The sequence below is a fragment of the Theropithecus gelada genome, chromosome 8 (genome assembly GCF_003255815.1).
Source record: "Theropithecus gelada isolate Dixy chromosome 8, Tgel_1.0, whole genome shotgun sequence".
In the NCBI taxonomy this organism is placed as follows: Eukaryota; Metazoa; Chordata; class Mammalia; order Primates; family Cercopithecidae; genus Theropithecus; species Theropithecus gelada.
In genome coordinates this window covers 98,701,869-98,717,788 of record NC_037676.1, presented here as the reverse complement: position 1 = coordinate 98,717,788, position 15,920 = coordinate 98,701,869, and the positions used below count along the sequence as shown (strand labels likewise).

At 42.3% G+C, this 15,920-nt stretch overlaps 1 protein-coding gene across 1 annotated transcript; it reads left to right on the top strand.

The window, feature by feature from the left end:
* The first annotated feature begins 13,645 nt into the window (after positions 1-13,645).
* LOC112630292 (small integral membrane protein 15-like) lies at positions 13,646-14,853 on the top strand. The gene has a single exon (XM_025394498.1). It carries the CDS (start codon positions 14,036-14,038, stop codon positions 14,246-14,248), a length of 213 nt encoding a protein of 70 aa, XP_025250283.1. The 5' UTR covers positions 13,646-14,035; the 3' UTR covers positions 14,249-14,853.
* Positions 14,854-15,920: the final 1,067 nt, after the last annotated feature.

Genomic DNA, 15,920 nt, shown 5'->3' with positions numbered 1-15,920 from the left:
AAAGAGGATGAGAAGAGGATGAAGATAGTGTATGCAGAGAACAGCTTATGCAAAAGTTCCAAGGAAAGTGCATGGTTTGAATGATACAGCATGTAATTTATTTTTAAATACTTCAGCATCAACTGAGAGATGTGTGTTCTTTTTCATCAACACCTTAGGAGCGATCCACTAACATGTGAAGTCCTCTGATCAGGGATACATACTCCAGAGTGTTTCATTAGCTTTGAAAGGCTCTAATCGGAAGTCCACACTATAGAGGTAGCTTCTGCAAGAGCTTCAGCAATCTTTGTCTTCCTTCAGCACCAGAGCGTTTATTCATTTGTATAATGGGTTTAGAACTAGTTTTTCATTAATGAAATGAGTTGTTCACAAGATATATGGATGACTAAGAACACGGTAAGGGCCCTCCATGCTTGTGTGCACAGAGTGTAAGAATTTTTCAAGCTCAACAGCTTACACCTTTCATAATGTCCCACCAAGCCTATGACGCCATCTGGTCTTATGCCACACACACATAACAGATGATTCTATGCTGTCTGGCCTGAATCTGACTAGTAGCCCACATGAATTCTGCCACTAGAATATTTCCTCATCATGCAAGATGTGTGTCATATAGAGAACAAACATCTCATCAAGCTTAGAAAAATACTTATGTGTATTATAGTGCCTGCTTATCAGTAAATGTTTATATATATAGCGGAATTTGGTCTGGGTCTTACTTTCAGTGCAACCTACACATACCCCTTGGATGGGTAGCCATAGTAGAGGGGATCTCTAATCCTCATCTTGTTTTAACTAAGGCAGGCCATAGATACCTTTCAAAAAGAACCTAAGAATTATGAGAGCCAACTTGGCTGCAGTCTGTTTTCCACAGCAGGTCTCCTTGGTTTGTTTTTAACAGTGCTAGCCATCCTTTCCCGCCACTCCAGGGAGGAAGTTATCCAAGGTGGGTCAATTCAACTGGGCAGCAGGAAGGAGCAGAATCCCATGGAAAGGTGCCCAAGTTCTACCAGGGAGATAATACCGGTCCTGACAAATCTGCTGGGTAATGCAAGGACAAAAATAAGAAGACTGCTTGGTGACTGGGAGAGCTGAGAGAAAGATGGAAAGGGGTGTGAGGCCCTGGTTAGGATGAGCGGGTCAGGACTGAGGCTGTGACCAGCAGGTGACTGCCACAGCACACCTTCGTCATGATGCCAGAACACAGCATGCTAGCTTCAAGGAGCCACTCCCAGCTGGACACCAGCCAGCTACCCACGGCCAAGCTTATTACCTATTGCTCCTCCAGCACCTCCCGAAATCTGCTCTGCCTCCCACGTTTACCGTTCAGCTAACGGCATCACCCTCCACATGGGAATCACCCTGGGCACCTCCAATGTCATCTCCCCAATTTTAATCAATCACCAAGTCTAAAAACTTCTATCAACAAAATATCTCTTGACTCCATTATAACCGGCCCACAATCAACTGCCTTGGTTCTGGCCCTATCATCTCTCCTGTGGGCCACTGCCACAGCCCACACTACAAGAGCCTCCTTGCTGGTCTTCATACCTCTATCCCATGTCTCAGCTGCCTGTCTGGGTCTCCCACTCTTCCCTGGATTCAGGGTTGCTCTGGTATTCTAGTAGTGCCTCCACCCCCTTGGTTTCTTGTTTTTTGCTTAAGCTGTTTTAGTTTTTAGTCCCTTGTGACCAGAGAATATTTAATTTAATTTAATACAGCACAAATCTTTAATATGATATTATTTCACTGCTAACACAGAATTTCTGGCTTATGGTAAAAGTACAGATTTAAAACCCTGTAGAGACTCCACCATTGTTCCCAGTACATCAAATTCTAGAGCACAGATTATTAGAACTGTTTTGATTGCAATGGAGTTAGAAACCTAATTAGGACTAGCTTGAGTGAAAAGGGAAGTTGGTTGGTTCACTTAACTGAATTATAGGAAACACAACGGTTGTGCCTCAGGGACTGGAATCAAAGACTCAAATATCACTGGAATTCTTCCTCCGTGTGTTGTCAATGTTGTCTTCTCCATGCACCTGGATCACAACCTGTAGCAACTTGGGCCTCACACATGCTAAGTTGCACCCATCTTTTTAAGTTCCAATATGAAAAATCCCAGGGAGGGCCTCCTGTTGGTCTGGTTGGTATAATGGACCTCTAGTCTAAGGAATATGCCTTGGATGGGGTCACCAAGATTGACTCTACATGCCCCTGGACAGGGGCCAGATCATGATACATCACTAATATTGATGACAATGGAGCACTTGGATAACCCACCCAAGTTCTGGCCATGAAAACATAGCCAAATAATTTTCTCCCTGGTCAGCTAATCCCTAGCAATATGACATAGAAGTTAAGCCCTTAGGCTCTGGAGTTAGAGGTGTGTGCATTCAAATCCCAGCTCTCCCAACTATTAGTTGTGTGACCTTGGACAGTGTGCATAGCCCCAGTGAGCCTCAGTTTCCTGATCTGTAAAATGGGGAGGGAAGTATAATGACATTGTGTGAAAATTTAAGGAGGCAGGGCATTGAGAGCACTTAGAACACAGCCTGGCTCTTGGTGTGCGCTTGTCAGCTCTTCCTGCTCCCAGCAGCCTTGGCATGAGTGGGCAGCCTTCAGAAGGCAGCAGGGCCTCAGGCTACTGCCTGCTGCCAGCAGAATGAGATCAGGGTTAATCAAAGGAACAGACTGACCTGATTCCCAGCACTCCAGTGAAGTGACCCATCTGACACCTTGGAGAAGACAGTGCCAGGAAGAGGAGTTGCTTGGCACATGACATTCTCCATAAGGAAAGGCTGAGGGGTCTTTTCAGAGTACCTTTGTCTCCCTGCCAGAGGAGAACAACATCTGGGAGGAAGTATTTCTTCAGCTTCATGGTTATAATGCCGCCAGCCTTGCGGGTCATAGCCTGGAATCATCTCTTTATTAAATAATAATTAAGAGGCCCCTGTAAAGGGAATCTGGGTCTGATTACCTGACTCATTAAGCTACCCCATTGAAACTGGGAGGTTGTTTTGCTCCTGTGGCCCCACTCTAAAGCAGTTTTCACATTTCTGGAAGCAGCAAATGGAGTATCACTTTTGTGGGGGGCTCAAACTCAAGGTCCTGTGTTTAAGTATACACATCACTCAAGAAGGCTCCCACCAAGCATTCAACTCAAAGGGTGAGTCCTCCCCTTTCCCGTACTGCAAGATCTAAATTGGTCTTGGAACGGAGAACACAAGGAAGGGCCGAGGGACCAGCTGGGCAAGGAATCAGCTCATTAGTAGCCTCTATGGAGGTGTTGAAATTGAGCAAGTTAAAAGCATATTAGTTTAAATGAGACTTTTCACAAATGAGGGGAAGTGTTTAGGTAGGAAGCAAATGTAATCATTTTGTGACGGGGCATAATTTGATAATTAATGGGGAAGTTGTCAGTATAATCTTGAGGGAGCCTCAGGAAATGAAGAAATCTGTCTTTATTAAGGGAAACTCAGGAGAAAAAGTTATTGGAATGCAAGCAATTTACCAGCAAGGTCCTGGTAGCAAGTCCTTATTAGATGTGTGTGTCGGGATTGTCTTTCTGCCACATGTATATGTTTTGTCTTGATTCACCAGGCCCACTACCTCTCCTAATGGGAATGTAGAGAATAGAGAACACTGAAGGCGGTTGTGAAGCAAACCCAGGCTTCTTTCTTCTTTGCAGATGGGCTGGCCAGCGTCTGCTGTGCTCAGCAGGAAGCAGGGAGAGACAAGTCTCACTGGCTCCCTGGGGGCCAGCCAGATTTTGACGCCCTAAAACCTGTGCAGCCAGGGTTCAGTTTCCCAGATGGATGCCAGGAGTACGCTTTCATGTGCGAGCCCATGGAAGAGCAAGCCCATGGAAGCACACTGCTAGTATCCCACTGGGAAAAGAGGACTCCCACTTGGCCAGAACAGGAGTCCCAGAGAAAAGCCCCACGAGGGTGCCTACGCACAGTGATTAAGGCATGGGCTCTGGAGCCAGAATGCCTGGCCTCAGCTCTCCACTTGGCCACAGTTTCTCTTGACATTAAGTGTGCTATTCAAGGTCTCTGTGCTTCAATTTCCTGGTGCCTACCTCATGGGGCCAAGGATGGGAAGAGTGATTCTATGTAAAGGACCCACAGCAATGCCTGGTGCTGAAGGTCTGCTCAACAAGTGTCGTTAGCATTTGCTGTAACTACTAGCCATGTGTGGCATCTGAGCACTGGAAATGCAGCCGGCTTGGTTGATATGTGCTGTAGGTGTAAAATGCACACAGAATTCAGACTTTGTGCAAGAAAGAGAATATAAAATATCCCATTGGTAATTTTTATATTGATTGCATATTGAAATGATAGTATTTTTAATATTTTGAGTTAAATAAATACATGTTATCAAAATTAGTATTGCCTACTCTTATTAATTTTCTTATTATAGTAAAAAACACATAACATAAAATTTACACTCTCAACCACTTTTAAGTGTACAGTTCGGTAGTGTTAAGTGTACTCACATTGTGGTGAAACAGATCTCCAGAACTTCTTCATCTTGCAACTCTCAAACTCTATACCCATTAAAAAACTCCCCATATGCCTCTCTCTTCAGCTCTGGCAACCAACCAGTTCTTGTTTCTATGAATTTATATATTTTAGATACCTCATATAAGTGGAATCATACAGTATTTGACATTTTGTGACTGATTTCTTTCACTTAGCATAATGTCCGCAAGCTTCAGCCATGTCAAATCATGTGACAGGATTTACTTCCTTTTTAAGGTTGAATAATACTTCGTCCTTTTATTTTTTTAAGGTGGCTATTAGCAAATGTAAAATGTATTTGTGGTTCCTATTCTATTTCTCCTGGATAGTGCTAGTTTAGAACTAGCGGTTCTCAACCCCATCAGTTCCAACCCCTCCTTATCACAATGAATTTGTAACACTCTCTTCACTCTCCTGACATAAACTGTATAGATGAAATAACTGATATGCACACATAATTTTTTTAAAAAATATAATGACCTAACTGTAAGTATAAAGAATAAATAAAAGGAAAGAAATCTATAGAGAAAAATATATATTTTAATTTATTGTTAGACAAGAGCACTTAATACAAAATAATCAGACGCTTCAATGAATATGTAAAATCACCACTAATGAGATAGGTGTCAATGCAGAGTAGTCACTCAAATTTTAGAAGTGATGTTGCCAGCGGAAACGTGATTTCCTGAAATGAAACAGTTCAAATTCCAACAAAACAAAGTACAATTTTCTCTCTATTTATATGGTTACACTCTTACAAAAATACATATAAATTTAAATGAAGCAAAATATATAGGTATATATGGAAACTGTAATTAGGTTCTGGGCTCAGAGACTTCAAAATAGATTTTTCACCTAAATGAATGCCCAATGAGATAACTACAAATCCAGAGGACCCCAGAGAAATTTTTCACTTTGCAGAGTTGCCCTCTGCATTGCAGAACATCTTGTTTCCCCGTGTCCCTGCGTATCTATCGAAGGCCTATACCACCCTTCCACCACTGGGACAATCAAAAGCATCCCCTCTACTTTCCAGTGCTCTCCCATGGAGGCAGCAGAGCCCCACTGAGAAGCAGCGATGCTGAATTGTGAGAAACACAGTGTAGTGATCCCAAAGGTTCACTGTTCAGGAGCTGCTTGGCTTTTCTGCCTGGTGGTCCCATCCATCCGCAGTTCCCACCATGGCTTTCAGTAACTCAGTGTGAGGCGAGTCCTCTGGTCCAGCACTAACCATTCTCCAGCACAGACCAGAAGCCTGGATGCTGCAGTTTCTCCAGAACTTCAAACACGACAGACTCAGCCTTTTTCCCCTTAAACCCATGCCTTTCTTTGACATCCAAGTTTCACTGTCACCAGTGTTTTCTCAGGACAAGAAACTTACTCTCCTCTCCCTCCAACCCCACCTCTGACCCTTACATGAGGCAGAATCACCAAAGCCTCTTCTCTCTTTGCTCATGGTTCCATTTCCCCTGCTTCCAGCTTCTCTGTCTCTGCTTCCAGTTTCCCTATCTCTCCCTTGGATCTGCAGGTTTCTCAGTGGCTCCTCATCGCTCTTCCTTACTCTAGTCTGCCACTGCCACTCCATCCTGTTCATCACAGCCCATGAAAACTGGGAAGCATGAGGTCAGCATTCAGTTCTTTGCAATCAGGCCCAATTTTCCTTTATAGTCCTCCAGAAGTCTCCACCAAGGGCTCTTCCCTTTCATCTGAGTGAGCCGCAGCATAGCCTAGTGGACAAACGCAGGCTAGGATCAGCAAGAGCTATCCTGTGTTGACCTAGCCCTACACAGTCACGTGCTGCTGAATGATGGGATATGTTCTGAGAAATGTGTCTTTAGGCGATTTTGCCATTGTGCAAAACATCACAGAGTGAATGTACACAAACTTAGGCGGTATAGCCTACTGCACACCCAGGCCATGTGGAATGGCCTATGGCTCCTAGGCTAAAAACCTGTACAACATGTTATCATGCTGAATACTCCAGGCAACTAGAACACAATGGTGTTTGTGTATCTAAGCACATCTACACATGGAAAAGACGCAGTAAAAATATGGGATAAAAATGTTTTAATGGTACATCTGTGTAGGGCAGCTCCAAGATTATTCTTAGGGGACCACCATTGTATATGCGGTCTGTCATTGACTGAAATATGGGTTTCTTTTTTTCTTTTCCTTTTTTTAGAGACAGGTTCTTGCCCTGTCACCGAGGCTGGAGTGGAGTGGTATGATCACAGCTCACTGCAGCCTTGAACTCCTGGTCTCATGCCATCTTCCCACCACAGCCTCCCCAGGTAGCTGGGACTATTAGGCGTGAGCCACCATGCCTGGCTAATTATTTTCTCTGTAGCAATGAGGTCTTGCTATATTGCCCAGGCTGGTCTCAAACTCCTGGGGCCTCAAGTGATCCTCCTGCCTCAGCCTCCCAAAGCTCTGCAGTTACAGGCATGAGCCACTGTGCCCACCCTGAAACATGAGTTCCTATCCAAACTTCACTCCTAATTAGTTGCCTCTGGGTAAATGAGTTAGCCTCTATGTACCTCCTTCTTCCTCTGTGAAACAGGCTTCACCATATGTGCTTTGTGGTGCTGTTATAGATAATTAAGAATGTGCTTGTAAGACGCCAAGGACTAGGCTGGCATGTAGGAGAAACAGCCACTGCTGCATTCCTAGACCATGTTTTCTCTTCTTCAGCATTGTTCCTTCTCTCTACACACTGAGCCAAACATTTGCACAAATTTCACATCATCTCAGTTAGATAGGTACCCCATAACAGATCATAAGGGGAGTTGAAACCTCATTTCACTAGACATGGACTGAGACAAAGAAATATGTGTTTACTGGAAAACAAAGACAGCACTTCTGGTGGGCTGTAAAGTTCCCGAGGGCCATGAGAAGTAGTAACTGACGGGCACTGAGCCGGCAGGTAACTGACTGTACAGCTCTGGTTTTGCTGGGTGGGGTGGATGTGTTTGGGAACTGTAGAGGCGATAGAGACTGTCCACCCTGGCCCTTCAGTCCTGCATGCCCTCTGCACTCAGCCTCAGTCTCTCTAGCAGGTGAAATTCAAGCAAAGATTTTTAACACATCAATTTGAAGGAGTGTCCGACGCATGCCAGCCCTGGGTGCCTAGTGCCTTCTGGATATGGTGCATCAATGCTCAGGCTGTCATTCACAACTCCAGGGTCCACCTGCTCTGGGAAGCTTTTCCCATTCTGTCACTCCCTGGCCATCCTTCCCTTCTTGGAAGTCCCGAACACTTACCAAGAGCACATCTGGTGATCTTCTCAGTTGGGTTTTTTGTATCTCAGTGAAACAAATGATGAACCTCTCAGGGGCAAGAACAGCATCTTGCACCTCTTCCCATCCCCTATAACCCCAGGTCACAGCTATGCTAGGAGACAGGCAATGAAATGTGACATGAGTGAAGGATAGAGACAAATGTTCGCAAATTCAGGAAGAAATTTCAGAGTGTGGGGGATGAAAGAAGTTAACTATGGGCTCGCTTTCTCTGAGTTAGCCTGGGCGTGGTCTTGCTTAGAGGACAGGTGAGGTGGCCCAGCTGATGGTTTCATGGCACTTCTCTCATCAGTGGGCTCTGTTCTTTCCATCACACATGCTGGACTCTCAGAAGGATGCATCTCCCTCTGTGCAGATTTTGCCACAAATTACCAGATAGAGATCAATATTAGGTGTGGTCTCTGCCGACTAAAAGTTGAAGACCGTCTCAGAGTGCCTTGAGGAGGTGGACTTGATATCCTAATAGTGCCTACCATCCGTTGAAGGGGGAATTATTTTGGCACAAAAAATTCAAGCATCCAAATGGAGGCCACTCCCCCCACCCCACAAAAAGAAAAAAAGAAAAGAAAAAAAAAAGACTTGAAAAGAAAAAGAGCTCATTCCCAAAGTTGTTTCTTCCGAAGATAGAACCTACTTGAAACAAAGTTTAACCTTTCTGGGGTTCAAGTTCATTTATTCTTTGCATATACAACTTCAGCAGCTTCTTTATTTCTAAGAACAAAGGCTTGTAAAAAGGAAAAAGTCTCTACGGTCTCCTTGGACATCAAATAGTTCTTCAGAGGAAACGCTTTGATGAGTTAAGTGTAAATGAGTAAGAAACATACGGATTAGATTTCTCATATAATACACACGGATTTAAGAATTAAGGGAAAATCTTTTTGGAAAATGTGGTTTGGATTTGGATTCTGCCTACTCCACAGACACTGATTAAGTTAAAAAATATGGATTTTCCTTGTGTCTTTCTCTCCATCTTCAACCTCAGGAACAGGAACTAGCACTCATTCTTTCTCAAGAGTGATGTTGGATAACCAAAGGCCAAGGAGGACTTCTAAATAGGGCACACACAGATGACTAATGTTCAAAAACCAAATAGGTTTTTGCAACAGACTCTCTTCCCAGTAGATTGGGTTTTAAAGCACATTTTAGAAACACCTCTCTATTGGCTACTATGGCTCACTAACCATGAGTAAGCTCTAGCCCTGTGTTTTGGTGAGATAAATACACCACCCTCTGGTAACCAGATTCTGTGGCTGGTAATCCCATTGCAGGAGGCCTCTTGCTACCCTTGAGTAGATGATTTTACCAGCTGTGGTCTTGATGTGACATTACGCATGTGCCACAAGTTGAATCCAATTGAGAATGTTTTCTTTGAGTCAGCACATGCTTTCACACAGTGTCAATCAGAGATTAAATGGGGTTAGAGAGGTGAAAGCAGTTGACACAGTACATGGCACATGGAAGGTGCTCACTGCATGGTGGTTCTATCTAAAAAAATTTGAAAATGGACTTTTGTTACCTCTGAGGATCAGAACTGCTCATCTTGCACAGTTTTACTAAGGAGGGTGCTGACTGCAAGGACCAGGCAGCCCTGCTTCCTGGCACCGACCACGCTGGGCAAAATGTCTCTGTCCAGGAAATTGGAAATCAGGTGAGAGATTCTACTTAATGGGCACTGCAGCTGGCTGGAATATAGAGTAAGCCATAGAATGTAGAGCAAGCCACTTTTCTCCTTGGACAGAGAGAGAGCCAGTAGAGAAAGCCCAGCTCAGACAGGAAGAAGGATGAAGCAGAAGCGCAGAGAAAACAGAAATGAGAGGCTGAATCCTCCTCCTCCAAATCCGCACCAGGTCCCCTCGGTGCTGCTGCCATGTATGGGTCTTCTTTCAAAAGCTGCTTTATCAAGACATAATTCATATACTATGCAATTTACCCATATAAAGTGCACAATTCCACACCATATGCAAAAATCAACTCACAATGGATTAAAGACTTAAAGGTAAAACCTGAAGCAATAAAACTCTTAGAGGAAAACAGGGAAATAACTTCCAGCCATTGGACTTGGCAATGATTTCTTCGATATGACACAAAAAACAGGTAACAAAAACAAAAAGAGAAAAGTGGGATTATATCACACTAAAAAGCTTCTGTATAACAGAGGAAACAACAATAAGTGAAAAAGCAAACTACAGAATGCAAGGAAGTACTTGCAAATCGTTTATCTGATAAGAAGTTAATATACAAAATATATAAAGAACTCACATAACTCAATAGCAAAAAAAAAAAAACCCTATTTAAAAATGGGTAAAGGACTTGAATAGATATTTCATGAGAGACGACATACAAATGAACAACAGGTATATGAAAAGGTGCTCAACATCACTAATCATCAGGGAAAGGCAAATCAAAGTCATGAGCTAGCACCTCACATCTGTTAGAATGGCTATTATCAAAAAAGTCCCCAAATATATCAGTGTGTGAGTGTAAAGGTGAGGGTGTGAAGAAAAGGGAACCTTTGTACACTGTTGGTGGAAATGTAAATTGGTGCAAACACTACGGAAAACAGTATGGAAGTTCCTCAAAAAGTTAAAAATAGAGTTACTTTATGATCCAGCAATCTCACTTCTGAGTATACATCCAAAGGAGTTGAAGTCAGGATTCTGAAGAGACATCTGTACTCTCATAATCACTGCAACATTACTCACAATAGCCAAGATATGGAATCAACCTAAGTGTCCATTAATGGATGAATGGATTAAAAAATGTGGTACATACATACAGTAGAATATTATTCAGACTTTAAAAAAGAGGGAAATTCTCTCATTTGCAATGACATAGAAGAACCTGGAGGAAGTTGTGCTAAATGAAATGTCCAGATACAGAAGGACAAAGGGTGCACAATCCCGCTTTTATGACAACTCTATAATAGTCAAACTCATAGAATCAGAGAGTAGTATAGTGGTTATCAGCGGCTGGGTGGGGAAGAATGGGGAGGTATTGTTCAAAGGGTACAAAGTTTCTGATATGCAAGATGCATAAATCTGGAGATCTACTGTACAACATAGAGCCGACAGTTACAATACTGTATTGTATACTTAAAACTTTGCTGAGAAAGTAGATCTCATATTAAGTACTCTTGCCACAAAAGAAACAAATTTAGTTAAAAAAAATAAATATATAAAGGAGGTAGAAGGCAACTTTTGGAGGTGATGGATGAGTTTGTGGCTTTGATTGTGGTGATGGTTTCATGAGTGTATGCTTATCCCCATTAAATATGTACAACTTTTTGTATATCAGTCATACTTCAATACAGTGGTTTAAAAAATAAGGTATACAATTCAATGGTTTTTAGTATATTCACAGGTATGTGTAACCATCACCACAGTCAATTTTAGAACATTTTTATCAGTTCAGAAAGGAACTCTTGTACTTTTTAGCTATCACTCTACCTCCATTGCCCCATCCCTGTAGTCCTAGTCAACCACTAATCTACACTTTTTTTTTTTTTTTGAGATAGGGTCTTGCTCTGTCACCCAGGCAGGAGTGTAGGAGGGCAATCATGACTCACTGCAACCTCAATCTCCTAGGCTCCAGCCATCCTCCTGCCTCAGTCTCCCCAGTGGCTGAGACCTCAGGTGCATGCCACTATGCTGGGCTAATTTTTTTGTTGTTGTTAATTTTTTTTTTAAGAGACGGGCTCTTGCTATGTTGCCCAGGCTGGTGGTGAACTTCTGAGCTCAAGCAATCTTCCTGCCTCCATCTCCCATTCGTGCTGCCCACCACTAATCCACTTACTGTCTCTACAGGTTTTCCTCCTCTGGAGTTTCATATGAATGCCAACATATAACATGTGGCCTTTGGAACTGACTTCTTTCATATGTCATAGTGTTTTTAAGGTTCATCCACATTGTGGCATGTCAGTACCTTATTCCTTTTTATGGACAAACAGTATTCAATTGTATGGATACACTACCATTTGTGTATATTTACCTATTCATGAATTGATGGACACTTGGGTTGCCTCCACCTTTTGGCTGCTGTGAATAATGCCACTGAGGTTAACAATAATGAGCCTTGAGGATGTTATGATGAGAAAAATAAGTTAGTCACGTAAAAAAGATAAAGTATGATTCTACTTATACGAGGTATCTAAAGTGGTTAAATTCATAGAAACAGAAAATAGAATGACAGTTGCTGGGAACGAGGCGGGGTGGCAAGTGGGGAGTTGTTTAATGGGGAAGAGTTTAGTTTCACAAGTTTTTGTTTTGTTTTGTTTTGTTTTTGTTTGTTTGTTTGTTTTTTGAGCTGGAGTCTCACTCTGTCGCCAAGGCTGGAGTGCAGTGGCATCGTGTCGGCTCACTGCAACCTCCGTCTCTTGGGTTCAAGCAATTCTCCTGCCTCAGCCTCCCGACTAGCTGAGATTACAGGCGCCCACCACCACCCCTGGAGAGTTTTAAAAAATATTTTTAGTAGAGATGGGGTTTCACCATGTTGGCTGAGCTGGTCTTGAACTACTGACCTCAGGTGATCCACCCACCTCGGCCTCCCAAAGTGCTGGGATTACAGGTGTGAACCACCGTTCCCAGCCTAGTTTCACAAGTTCTGAAGCTCTGCTGCACAACAATATGAATATATTTAACACTACTGAACTGTATACATAAAAATGATTAAGACAGTAAAATTTACGTTACGTGTTTTTTGCCACAATTACAAACTTTACAAAGCATCTGTGCTTTATTCTCCCCTCCTTTCTTGTAGACTATTTTGCAGTTCAGGCCATGGTGCATGCTGGGCTAGGCCTAACCAAGGTCAGGACCTATCTGGAGGGGTTCACAGGGCCCCCAAGGGGATGCTCATTTGAACACTTCCCCTGTTCTGCAGAGCACAACAAGAGGGTGAGGGCAGGGCCAGTTCTCCAGTGGCCGCAGCTGGAGGCCCACTTGGTAGCCAGCAGGGACATATTGCACGCCAGGTACTCCCCATGAGGATGCTTCAGACCAGCTGGGGCCTTGGCATAGATTTTCTGGCTAGGCTAAAGTCATGCCCACTTCAGTCACTCCATTTTCGCTCATTTCCAGTTGATTCCTCTTTGTGCCAATCATATATGCTGCTAGGAAGGGGAGAATAGACTTAAGTAGGCTTTGGGGTATAACCAAGAACATTGTTTAGGAGAAAATATTTTGAAACAAGTAGGTGCGGGAAGAACCAATTTGTTCCTAAGCCTCTTACTGTGTAGTCAGAAAACCCCTATATAAGTATTAAATAGATTTACTTTCACTCTGATAGCAACTACAAAAATAATTCTATCTGCCATCCATTGTATACTTACTATTTTTCCAAGGACTTAAAACAATTCTATTTCATTTCATCTGATAAAGCTAATATTACTACTCCATTTCACAGATGAGGACATGGAGGCCCAGAGAGAAACTTGCCCAAGAAGTAGAGCCAAGATTTGAATACATGCCTGTGTGAGTCCAAAGGAGTCCTGTATGAATTCAAATATATGCCTGTATGAGTAATTATGAGTAATGACTCATAGTCGTTACTGTACACAGACCTCTCTTATTAGTCTGTCAACATTTACAAAGTGCCCACTGTGGACAAGCTCCTGAAGTAGGCTGTAATGGGAACACCAATAGAGGAGAGAGAAAAACCCATACATGGGGAATGGCAAAGGAATAACTTTAAGTAAGTGCGTATAAGTATCACTGTACTATATATGAATGGGAAGGGTGAATATATAAGTTGACTACATACAGAAGAGAACAATAAACAGTCTAGCTGTATCTTTGAATCATAGGATTTTAGCCTTGAAAGGGATCGATCCGAGCCCCTGGGGCGAGGTAGGGGAAGCTGCTGGCTGCCGTTTTCGCGGTTTTCTCCCAGTGTCCAGTAGAAATGGCGGCGGCGCAAAGTATGGCTGGGCCAACCCAGGGTCCCCCAGGACCCTCCGCTCTGCGCGACAAGGGGCCTGCGCTCGCCAAGGCCGAGGGGCAGGAGTGAACGTGGCCCCCGTGGGTCTGCGGCCCCGATAGGCTAGCCAATTGTATAGAATTTAAATCATCTCTCAGATGTATACAGTAGAACTCAAGAAGACAGACTACCAAGGGTCATCTGAAGTCGTGATTGTCCTGGGTCACTAATAATAGCAGGACAAAGTTAGAGATCGCTACTCAAGCATAAGCCCCAGTCTTCATAAGACTGCAGAGAGGATGTTTGATATAAAGCCTTGGGCTGAGTATGTTGTGGAATGGGCTGCAAAGGACCCATATGGCTTCCTTACAGCGGTTATTTTGGCCCTTACTCCACTGTTCCTAGCAAGTGCTGTACTGTCTTGGAAATTGGCCAAGATGATTGAGGCCAGCGAGAAGGAGCAAAAGAAGAAACAAAATGCCAAGAAAACACTGCAAAAGCTAAACGACTAAAAAAGGATTGAAGGACTGAACAGGCTCTGCAACCAGAGGAAAATAATTTGGAAATTTATGCAGCTTTGGAAGAACCCACTAAAGTTTCTTCTTTGGATTTCTTGACAGTATTATTTAGTAAATGAAATCTGACCAAATGGAAGAATCATGTTTGCTCTGACCTCAATACTATAGTAACTTTTAGGCTTGGGTGTAGAAGCTTATAGGTTTCTATTGACAGTTATTATAAATTATCATTCACTGTGGTACAAATTCTTTATAACTGACTTAGTCATTTGCTGCTTAGCAGTTTATGTACTGAAATGAAAACATCCTGTGGGAAAAGTGACTTTAGATTATGAACTCAATTCAAATGAACTCTATTTAAAATGGAGTCCTATTTTGGAGAAAGGAAATTAAGAATGTAAAAGTTAGAACTGTATTGTTTGAGGTAAAAAGTGTGCTTTGGCTTAAAAGAGATACAATGTATTAATTATGTCTTTTATTATTATTGCTTATTTCTTAGAATCATTTCTGACTTTCTCAAAACAAAATAATATTAATCAATGAATACTTCTATTTGCTGCATTTTCTTATAACCTTTGAGACAATGGTAATTATCAAGTCATTTTGCATTTTTTAAAACACTTTTATAAAGAATTCTCTTATCTCAATTATGTAGAATACCACCTACTGGATAGAACAATTTTTGTACTCACAAACACTGCCATTTTCTTAGAGACGGCTTGCTGAGAGGAGTAACACTATGGTCTAAAGCTTGCAGCAAAAATGCTAAACACTGTAGTACTTTGGAACTGGTTTATTCTTGTGCTAAGCAGAACTATAAAATAGTTAAAATGTCTTACCAAGTAATTTGCCGATTATATAGACACCACTTTTGTTTTTTATTTCATTCTTTAACTCATGTGGTAGTAATATTTAATACTTTCTGATCCAATAGTTTCAAAGTAAAACTTTAAATTTCACATTTCTTTTAAAGAACTCGTAAAGCATAACAGTGACGTCATACTTCATAAGTGGTAAAGAAAGGTGTAAAATTGGGAAACACGTTGTTAGGCCTAGTAGTAATTGGGTGAAAAGGATAAATTATCTCAAAATGAGAGTGTGCTGTAATTGGAAGGAAGGAGCTAAAGGATGTTTCTTTCAGTTAAGTAGTATAACTGGAAGTTTTTACTATTAAACATGGCTTTTATAAAAAAAGAAAAGAAAAGAAAGGGATCTGGGGGGGGTCATCTAATCCCACCTCTCACCCCAAACAGAGATCTCTTCTACAAGTATGTGTGGAAGTTCCAGTGTCAACCTAAAGGCAGTGAGCCAGTTCTTTTGTTTTCCAGGTTTTTGGTTATTATAAAGTTCCTGCTTTTCATCATCAAATCTGTCTCCCTTTGGGGAATTCTCCTATTGGTCCCAATTTTCCCCACGAATCTATAGCAAATAGTCGCCCTTCTCATTGCCGTGACTGCCGTTCTTCACATGGATAAAGGGAAGACAAGCATGTGTTGACCACTTACTCTGCTCCAAACACATTCCAATAGTCCCACTCAATAGGGATGACAGTTTCTCATCTAAGGACTTCGAAGAGTCATTAGAGACATTAAGAGTCATTAGAGATATTAAGAAACTTGTCTAAGGTCACACCGTTGGAAGTACTGGAGCAGAGATTTGAACACAA

What these genes read in the sequence shown, in the direction of transcription:
- LOC112630292 (XM_025394498.1), top strand. Translation starts at nt 14,036, where the DNA reads ATGTTTGATATAAAGCCTTGGGCTGAGTATGTTGTGGAATGGGCTGCA.